Raw genomic sequence first — 10,760 nt, 5'->3', positions numbered from 1 at the left:
TAGCTATACACCAAATTCTAAGATCTGGTAACCACATTTCTTGTTCCGATTCACATCACATCTATATAGAAAAACGTTTGAAAGTGCAGAAAGAGAAACGTTGACTGCAAGAAGAATCTACTGCGAGGATATAGTATAAAATTATCAAAATTATATGAATCAAAATGGTAAAAATTGTTGGTTCACAGTAGATTACATAAATAGTTGGTTTACCTTAGTTCTTGTCTTTAATTTTTTTTTATGCTGACATTTTTTTTACGGAAAGTTATCGTTTCAATTTTTGAAAGTGTATATATTTTTCAAAGTAGTCCTTGAATGTTAGCAATGTAATTAAAAATGGATGCACTGTACTTGATACGGACAATCTAATTGCATATCAGAACAGTATGTTGTTATAAATGCTTTACAGTTTCCGACCTAATCATGGCGCTCCCAATCTTGAGTGAAATTTGCAGATGATGTTGGGGCATTCAAGCTCCCCATTCCAGAGTCAAAGTGCTCCCACTGGGTTCCCACAGAGACAGTTTTAACAGTGGTGGTTACCGGTTTGGAGTTTCTTTCCTTCAGAGTATCTAAACTATCAACAAAGTGCTGCACACGACGCACCTGTTGACAGGTGAAAACAATTTATCTTCAGGGCTTCTAAAGAAAATGAAATTATGGATGATTATAAATATAAAAATTGGAAATACATCACTCACCACCATGCATTAAGCACAAAACAATACATTTTTTTCACTCCATGCCAAGAAGGAGGGTAGAAGGATAGTTTGCAAGAACAGTATTTGATAAATATACTCATAGTGACGAAAAATGCACATTAAGTTTCAACTCCACGACATGCATCAACCGCCATTTATACATAATGCAGTATTTCAGTTATATTGATGATGTGATTGGATCAAGTTTAGAAAAACAACGATGAGAAGTGAGAGTGGATGACATGGTCAGGTCATCTACACACAAAACATTGATAAAAATCGATAAATTATGATGATATGAGAATAATTCACAAAGGATTTGGCATAGAACTCAAATTTTTCCACGGTAATTAGGCATATTACAGTACCCTATACAGATAAGCTTGACGGGAAAAGCAGAGAACGTTGAAGTAAAGCCACTATTTTTACCAACATAAAAATTTGGGTTATAAAACTTAAACTAAAATGGTTGCATGCGGGTATGTAATTACACTCATTCTTAAAACCATCCATTAACATCACTAGATGTCATTTTTTTTCCCCAATCCACATCAAATGTTTTTCTCCTTGATGAGAAAAATATTGTTACTTGACCAGCAACAACCACGATTTTTCATAATATATTTCCAGGACTACATCAGGAACTAAACCAACACAATTTTCTATTGAGGCTTTTGAGTTTAAAAAATGTCTGCTAAGAAATATCACACCCGAGATAGAATGTGTCAAAAGTCATCTTAGAAATGGAAGTAAAGTTAAATATGTTTTTCGTCCCTTAAGTATTACACGATTTTGGGTTTAGTTCCTGTTCGAAATTTTGATGGTTTTTAGTCTTCGTAGTTTTGAAATTCTTATGTTTAATCCTTAAAATGGGACGGCATTAACATTTGCACAAACGTGGCAAACGGCGAGCCAGTTTCCTTTTTACTTTCTGCCACGTTGCTTTTCTTTTTAGAAATTGATTGCCACGTTACCGCAGGCCATTCCAAGCTCGTGAACATCCAACCGTTCATCGCCGGTTACTGCTTCGGCTCTATCGCTATCGGCAGCGATAGATTTCTTGGAGGCACACACTGCTTCGTAAGTCTTGAGTCAATGATCCAGATTCTTCAATAAATAATCTTGCAGCTACCTCTAATAACCCATTCAATTGTACAGTTTAATCATCAATAATCCATATCAGACATTAAATTTGGCCACAACGAAATTGGTGCGCTCCAAAGATACCTACCATCAAATTCATCACATCCGGGCCCTCCTTGATTAATTAACTCCATGCTTAAATTAACTCCCAATCAAGAAACCCAATTCCTGAGTAATGTACAAGAGCATGCACTCTTTAATGATATTTATGAGTTTTAAGTTTTTGGAGTATGATAAAGTACTGGGAGCCATAAAGCAGTGCTAAGGGTGTAGAAGGCAAATATAAGGGAGGAGTAGCAGTGGCAGTAGCAGCAATAGTAGTATACAGCAGCAGCATAGTTGAGGTAAGAAAATCTTAGAGTTGAATCCAAAATGGTGAATGATGGTGTATCGATTGAGAAGTCCTTCAGAATAGAGGAGGATGATAGGTTCTTCTCAAGGCTATTGTCGAAGGAAACCTCCAAGGCTAACTCTTCTTCAAGGGTTTTCTATTATGGAGAGAAACATCAGTTCCTTTCACATCACCACAGCAGCTCAACGCCCACTGCCGCCCTCACCTCATTGTGTGCCTCTAAGAAATCTCTCGTCGCTGATAGTGACGGAGCCGAAGCAGTAACTGATGACAAAAGGTTGGACATTCACGTGCTTGGAATGGCCAGCGGTAGCTGACAATCAATTTCTAAAAAGAAAAGTAACGTGGTAGAGAGTAAAAAGGGAAGTTAGCTCACATGGCCAGTGGTAGCGTGACAATCAATTTCTAAAAAGAAAAGTAACGTGGTAGAGAGTAAGAAGGGAAGTTAGCTCACTGTTTGTGGAAAAGTTAACACTATCCAATTTTAAGGATTAAACATAAGAATTTCAAAACTATGATGACTAAAAGCCATCTAAGTTTCGAACAGGAACTAAACCCAAAATCGTGTAATACTTAAGAGACGGAAAATATATTTATCCCATGGAAGTAAATAAAAGTCTCATATACATGGATAGGGTAAGAAAACAAAAAGTTTTTGATCCACATGCTGGCACAAAATATTGAGCTATATAGCGCCAATGATAACTTATGTAAATATAAATGAAATAGGTGCTAACTAACATATTGCAAATGACAAACCAATAGAATTGTTTTGCGGTTATGGACATATGCTCAACAATTAATACAAAGTTAAATTTTCCACCGTAGATACTCTACCTCAGCTTTTCTCTGCAGCTTTGCTTCACCTTCAGCCTGAATCCCATCCAGCTTCAGCAATTGCCTCATAAGCAACTCCGTGCACGTCGAAAACTCTTTGTCAGAAACCCTGGTCCCTCCATCTGCAGCCACTTTCAATACAAATACCTGCAAATCAAATATGCATACCTTATTCTTAGGTCCTGTTATTATTTCTCGGTAAGGGATAATAATACCGGAAACACAAACTCACCCTCTCAGCAAGCTCGTCCACCTCTGCTCTGACTTCACCAACAGCTTCAAAAGCCTTTAACATGTCATTATGTTTTCTAATTTCCTCAATTTTCGACTCTTCACTAGCAGTATTATCCAAAAGCAAAATATTTGATTTGTCCAGCACACCTTCTACGTACAAAGTCTCTCCATTGTACTTTTCTTCTCCACGGAAGAAGAGTTGCTGCTCTTCAGGCTGCAAACCAGTTTTGTTTGCAAGCAGTTTCTTAACATCCCCTGCCATCGAAGACTTGGTTAAGAGAAAAACACATACCAATGTCAATAGAAATAGCTCATTGAAAGCTTATGCAGACTTATTTGAGCTTATTAAATTTCCTTGTTTCAGTTTGATGACTATGCACAATATCTCAACTTGGCTTGTATCAGAATATTGGCCTATGTAAACTTACATCAGAAATGACAATGCAGAATGTAACCTTTCCCATAAACTCCAGCTTATTTCAATAAGTTTATTAATAAGTGTTTAATTAAACTAAATCATAAACATATTCTACGGCATAATTTCTTTTATGCTACAACTTCTAAGACAACCACTGTTTTGCTGAAACATACTCCAAATTAAGGAACAATCAATGCCATAACACAGGACAAAACATTAATCAGTTATGTTAAGAACATATCACGAAAAGAAATTATATAATATGCTTCAGGTCCCAGAACTCTCCAGTTTATTAACACAGACTTCTTAATTTCATAAAAAATAGAGTAGTGTGTCAGTGTGTGTGAGTATATGCTAAGTCGTCACTCCCGATATCAACTGTCTATACTGATAAGAACCCAAATAAAAAATACATGATTACAAAAAACAGTTGCCAACCAACCACAATCCCAGTAACAGCGTCAGGATTTTTTTATTCACACCAAGATCCATTCTAACCACGTGAGCAGAATTCTGATCTAATGGCAAGGATAATTAGTTACTAAGTCCCAAACAAACACAATTAAAAACTATGAAATAATTAAACAAAAACAAGAGTAAAATCAGTCAGAACACGCATATTCTAAAAAAACTATAACTCTGTAATCTCATCCCGTGGATTCGCATCCTTCCCTGATTCATCTGGTTTGGATCTCAAAAAGTTGCCTATTCTAAAACAAAGAACATGTTAATTTCATAGAAAAGCCCTAGTTTTCTTCTTTTTTTTTTTGTATGAATTTAATCTCTAATCTCCTCAACCAATCAATCAATTCCTAACACATATACATACAACAAGCCACAGTGCAAAAATTGATCCATAAAAATTGTGAGATATTGTATGGTGTTGACCATATGGCAAAAGGCAGCAAGACTTCTGGAAACTGTGCAATGTGCAAAATCCAATGGCTGAGAAATGTTTGAGAAAAAGAGAGAGAAGATACTAACAGAAAGTGGAGTTCATCGGTAAGAAGAGGTCGTGATGAGAAGAAAGGTGCGTCACAGTGATAGTCATCATCATCACCTTGTAGATGGCGCCGTTATCCTCGGTGGCGGCACGTCTCTGCACGAACATGCCGCCTGGCCTCATCTCCCACTCCATTTCCGCAGCTGTTCCTACAGACAACGTAGTCGTAGTTACTGTCGTCCACTTTTCCCTGCCTTTCTCTCTGATCTTTAACCTCACCAAAGAGAGAATCCCATTATTTATAATTTCAGATAAATCTAATCAATTTTTTTACTAGTAATCAATATCTTTTAATGATATATTTATATGTTAAACTATTATACTTTTTCCAATTTTATTAGTTAACTTTAAAATTATTTTTTTCTACTATTAATTTTGAGATTACGTAATTTACTTTTTTATTCGAATAATGGATACTAACATATATAGATAATATGATATCTGAACCCAACCAATTAATAAACCGATATTAAAATATTCGTTACCTGTTTTTCGTGGATACCTTTTACATACTAAATATTTGGAAAATGATACTTTGACACCCTCTCCATGACAAATATTTTACACCAATAACGTGTCACGCTCTGATTGGTCAATCATAAATAAAATAAAATAAAATTAAAATGATGTGGATTAGCAGTGTCTGACAGAGCTCCGCTTTCATTTTGAATTGAGATTTCATTTTGAGATTTCAGATTTTGAAAGAAACCCTAGAGAGAGAAAGTCTCCCTCCAAACTATCAAAGCTCCGCGACCTTGCCACACCGTCGTTCGCCGGGCAACGGCCACCGATCAAAGCTCCGCCACCGATCAACGACCAAACCCCCTTGACGACTCCACTGTCGTTCGCCGTTCAACGGTCACCGATCAAAGCTCCACCATCGATCAACGACCAAACCCCCTTGACGACTCCACCGTCGTTCACCGTTGAACGGCCACCGGAGGTCCACCAAGAGGCGGCGCCGGTCATTCTTCGCGTCTCTTCCAGCGTCAGTCGTGTCGTTTCCACCGTTGACGACCTAGAGGCTCTGCCACCGTGGCCGTCTTACCCTGCCTTTGGCGAGGTAGGTCTATTTTCGATTTTTTGTTGTATATGGGACACTTTCGAACCTTGGTTGTAATGGCTTGCTGAATGCTAAAATTGGAATACTGAAAAGTTATTGTGTGTTAATATAGGATAGTAATTTAAGCTGCTGGAATTTCACCTCGAAGGTTCCATATTTGAAAACAATTTGCAGGAATTAGTAAATGTGCTTTGTAAATAGGACTTTATATAAAGAAAGTCGTGACTAATGTGAAAACAAAAGCAGAACCTTTGTTCGCATATATCATTGTTAGTTTTTTGTTGTTTCTAGTTAGTTTTGCTTTCTGTTGTGCCAAATCTCTATGGTATCTGATAACCTTGGATGCTGAAAGTGATTCTATTATACAAAGTCCTGACCTAACCATTACCAAAATGGTAAAAACAACCCAAAATTTCATGGCAGTACATAAGTAATATGATAAAATATAACATTATTACCCACAATAGAATCTACTTTAATTGGCTTGATTGTCCATTGTGTGTCTATCGTTGAAATTGTTGGTTGATTGTCTAAGATTGGGGAGACATAATTGGTTGATCATATCTTCTATTATTGTTGGCTGCTTTCTCTGAGATGAACTTGTGTGCTTGGAACGGTTGGACCCAACACATTTGAGAAACATTGTTCAAGTATGTGATATTGTCTTGATTAATTACTAGTCTAGTCACTTGCCCAGAAGCATTCATCTATGTAGCCCTCTTCAAACATTATAGCTAAGGTTGTCCTGTGTTGGTCTCATTTACGCGTTTCCCTTTTGAGAAAGAAGATGGTAGAATAGTCCATATGAGAAAGAAGATAGCAGAATAGTCACTTGCCCAGAATAGTCGACTTTTTTTCCATTAGGCTTAAGCAATAATTAATTCTCTTTTTGAAATCTAAACTAGAGTTTTGGATAATTAGAATAACAGCTTTATATACAATAAAAATGCTAAAAACATAACCCACAAAAGGTAGAGATATCCGAAAGAAATGCGTATTAAAACAGGAATACTTACCAACAAAGTTATTTAATATGTCTGAAAATTTCAACCACAGCGGAGCATTATTCAAACATAATACAGTTAACATAATTGAACCTTATGGGTATACAACAAAGCAAATAACAATAGGATTAAGAGGATTGAAAGAATGATTAAAAAGCCTCTAGGAAACATTGATTCATAAGACGAGTTAGACCAAACAACTAATATAGAAAAAACTTACCTTCGTAGATTTAGAAAATTGTCCTTGTCTCCTTTCTCTCCCATTTCCCCCTGCTTACCACTCTTCTTTGGTTTTCTCCATGCTCGCTTCCTCCTCCATTCCTCTTTTTGTTTCTTTCCAGTAGATTCCTTTTGTCACTATTGCTGTGTAATTATCCTTTCTGATCTTGTCTTCAATTCCTTTCCTCCAACCTTATTCCAGACTCTGGTTTCCTCTTCCTTTGTTTCCAGATCCCTTCTCTATTCCTCTTTTTCTTTGAATATTCAGTAGCTTCATCCTTTTCCAGCAATCCAAGCAAGATATCCACATATTTATTAAACTTAAATATGTCTTTTATGATCAATCAATGCACCAGTTGGAAACTTTTATAATGTTACTATGGCTTTCAAATTGTCTACGGTGCGCAGCCATGGTGGCTTTTAAAATTGTAAAAAAAAAAAAAACGAAGCAAATTTTGTTTTAACTGACCATCCATTATACCCGTTGTAACTGTGGTGCAGTGTTAAAATTTCTGCCAATTAAGCCACTGTTCTTTACCAATTTTAGGCCATATATAAGTTAAAATGTCTTTGTTCACATTGTTTTTGGGATGGTTGATATGCATTTATATGTTGTCGTTCTACACCAATATAGTGTTGTTTTGGTAGGTTTATCTACATCAAATAATTGTTGTTTTCTACATTGTTTGGTGACTTTGTTAGAATCATTTCATTGTTGTTTTTGCACCAGTAAACCTTGTTGTTTGGTGTTGTGTTGGATGTTATTATTGCACTAAAATATTTGATGTTTTGCTGGAAATCTACACAAATTATTTGTTGTCTGAGTTAAAAAAAAAAAAATTACTGCAGGGAAGTGTTTACAGGTCTGATTATAATACTGCAGAAATATTTATTGAGTTAATTGGTTAAATTTTCTTTAATATATAATTGTATGGTGTGGGAACATGACACACATATATATATATATATATATATATATATTATATTTATTACGTTATATATTATATACCATGCTAAGATAAGTTTTTCTTGGAGATTTTTAGGCATAAAATATTATAATATAATATATATTATAAAGTTAACTTAAACTTTTATTTTGGAATATATATGCATGTATATGTATATTAGATCACTTGTAATAAACTTTTTCGTTTGAGGTTATTAGTATGTTATATTAAGTATTAGATAATGGTTGGGGAATTAAAAGTATTAACTAGATTGTTGTAATAATTTATTTATATTTAGATGTATGAACATCGGAATGTTTTTTTTTTCTGCTAAAAAAATGGATGAATGAAGGCTTTTCATGTTGTTTATGCTTTTGACTATAGGGATTAATTTATGTTTTTCTTTCACTTTCATGATCAATAGGTTTTAGAGTCAAGGCATCATGATTCAATTTTTTTGGTTTCTTTTTGTTGTGTTCCTGTCATGGTTTTTTTTCTTTTTTGCCTTGCAACTGTTTGGTGAGATGTGTGGCTGAAACAGAAGTTTCATTACTTTCTCTTCAGCGCGGCATACATAGTCCTTTTTTTTTCCTTTGAATGTTTTAATGGTATTTGTTTGGGTATTAGTATATTATAGGACATGGTTTTAAAGGGTTAACAGAGTATGGTTAATAGAAACTGTTATAAGGAGATTTTTTTTTCTATATGCAAAATAATAATATTAAGGTTGGTGCGGTGATTGTCTTATGGTATAAATTCAGAACCTGTCTTTTTGTTTATTTGAGAAAAAGTTGGGGATTAAGTGAATTAAAGGATTATCTTTCACGTTATCTGGTGTATTACAATAATATGTTGAAATTTTATAAGCAATAAGTTATCACGTTGGTAAAATGATAATAAAGAGTGGTTTTTCATGTTAGTGAGGTCGTTGGGGAGTAGTATCTTAGTCAAAATAGGTGATTGTACTAGAGGATGTGATGAGAGTAAGTTGTTCCTTCTCTTTGGTAAGTTTAATTTTCGGGGACAAAAATTTTCTTTGTTGGGGAGAATGTAAGAGCCTGAAAAATAATAAGGCTATTGGGCCTTATGTTGAGGCAGTCAGCCCATAAGCTAAGGACCCATGACCTTAGGAAGGAGTTTTCTAAAAATCAGACTGTCTCCATTTGCCAATTTTCCCTTCTCTCTCTAAAAACAGAAACCCTTCTCCTAAATAATAACTCTGCCTTCTCTCTAAAATATTCCAACGTTGAACCGTTTGAATTTTGAATTGAAGGTGCCTAAACGATCGCGGTGGCATGGGCTTTACTTTGAACCGAACAATTTCTTGTTCCGATCGGTAAGTCGCTTTCCCCCTTTTTCTTCAACAGTCTCGAACCTAGGGCATGCAACTTTGCTAGTTTCATTTTCCTCATGTGTTTTTTCCTTCCATTCTCCGGCTATTCGAGCTCTAAGAGCTGTGTTCTATCACCATTTGGTGATTTGTAGGTTCTATAATTTCAACGCTGAGTGGGTTCCTGTTAGGGTGTTTTTAATTAGTTGCTCTTTGAGAAAACCAGGTAAGGGGAGCTAGTTTTTTCTGTTTGAAATTAATTTATGAGATATATGCATGTTGAATCCTGAATTGGTGTGTTGATTTAAATTGTTATGTACTTGTTGAGCATAAATTGGCTTGTGTTATGATGCTGAAAATTGTGCATGTAAAAATGTATTGGTCGTAAGTTGTTATGATGGAATTGATTGCTGAAATATAGATGGGTTTAGTTTACTACAGTTTAAGGTATATATATGATTGTACGGTTTGCTTGGAGTGTAAAAGAATTTACTGGTTCTATGAAACTAGAATGAGAAAAGGGGTATACTGTTATGGAAGAGAGAAAGTAAAGTGATTGATGAGGGAGAAACCAATGAAGAAAGGGGTACATGTTATGTGTAGTTAAGGGAATGGAATGGAAAGGGAAATATATATGAATACTGTCTATGTGAAGCATAAAACCTTACATGGAAGAAAAAAAGAGTGCTGATGGTTAAGTTTCCTTTAATAGTTTTTATTAGATTTTATATTAGTTTAAATGAAAAAAAAATAGATTTTTATTAGATGAAAAGAAAAGTTAAGTAAGTTTGCCTTAAAATGAAGAAGAGAGAGGTAGGTTTTTGTTTTCTTACAAGTTACAGTACGTAACTATTCACTTGAGTATTCTGTAATTTAGAATTAAATTTAAGTATTTTTCTTAGAATGTAATTTTTATTTTAGATTTTAAAATATACAATTTGAAATATATTTATTTCATTTTGAAATAGACAATTTAAAATACAAAAGTTATAATTTAAGTTGTATATTCTGAAAAGTAAATAAATTTTAGATTGTATAGTATTAAATATATTTTGTATTTTATATTCTATGATGTATAATTTATGTTTAAAGTGGTTGGTTTGAGAAGCATGACTTGAAGTTTATTGCACAACAGTATAAATGATTATGGTGTTATCAAAAGTATGTGGTTACTAAGTAATGAAGTGCGATCCAAGTGGTAAATCAAGTTCAATCTGTGTAGAATCTCTTGGTGAGATTCTTAGTGTTTTAGAATGAAAGTAGGAGCTCAGTCTTGGGGGTCTTCTTGATGTTGGTATCGGAGGGGTTAATTTTTAAAAGAGTTTAGCGCAGCGGATTAAAATACAGAGATCGTACAGCGTAACAAGTCACAGTTGAAACAATTTTGCCTTTTTAAGTCAAACAATTTTCTTTCAGAAAATTTACCAAGCAGATAACATGCGTTAATAATAAAATGAGTATAGGGCAGAAGAAAATCACACAGGGATTTTTATACTGGTTCGATTCAAC

At 34.6% G+C, this 10,760-nt stretch overlaps 1 protein-coding gene across 1 annotated transcript; it reads right to left on the bottom strand.

The window, feature by feature from the left end:
• Positions 1-268: 268 nt before the first annotated feature.
• LOC106753373 (BAG family molecular chaperone regulator 4) lies at positions 269-5,657 on the bottom strand. The gene is made up of 5 exons (XM_014635168.2): positions 5,552-5,657; positions 4,670-4,945; positions 3,266-3,522; positions 3,034-3,180; positions 269-606 (listed from the first exon to the last, which is right to left on the bottom strand). Exons 1-5 carry the CDS (start codon positions 5,655-5,657, stop codon positions 418-420), a joined length of 975 nt encoding a protein of 324 aa, XP_014490654.1. The 3' UTR covers positions 269-417.
• Between the last annotated feature and the right edge of the window lie 5,103 nt (positions 5,658-10,760).

This window comes from Vigna radiata, unplaced genomic scaffold, assembly GCF_000741045.1.
Source record: "Vigna radiata var. radiata cultivar VC1973A unplaced genomic scaffold, Vradiata_ver6 scaffold_221, whole genome shotgun sequence".
In the NCBI taxonomy this organism is placed as follows: domain Eukaryota; kingdom Viridiplantae; phylum Streptophyta; class Magnoliopsida; order Fabales; family Fabaceae; genus Vigna; species Vigna radiata.
Note: the sequence above shows the minus strand (reverse complement) of the source record. Positions and strands in the feature narration are given on the sequence as shown.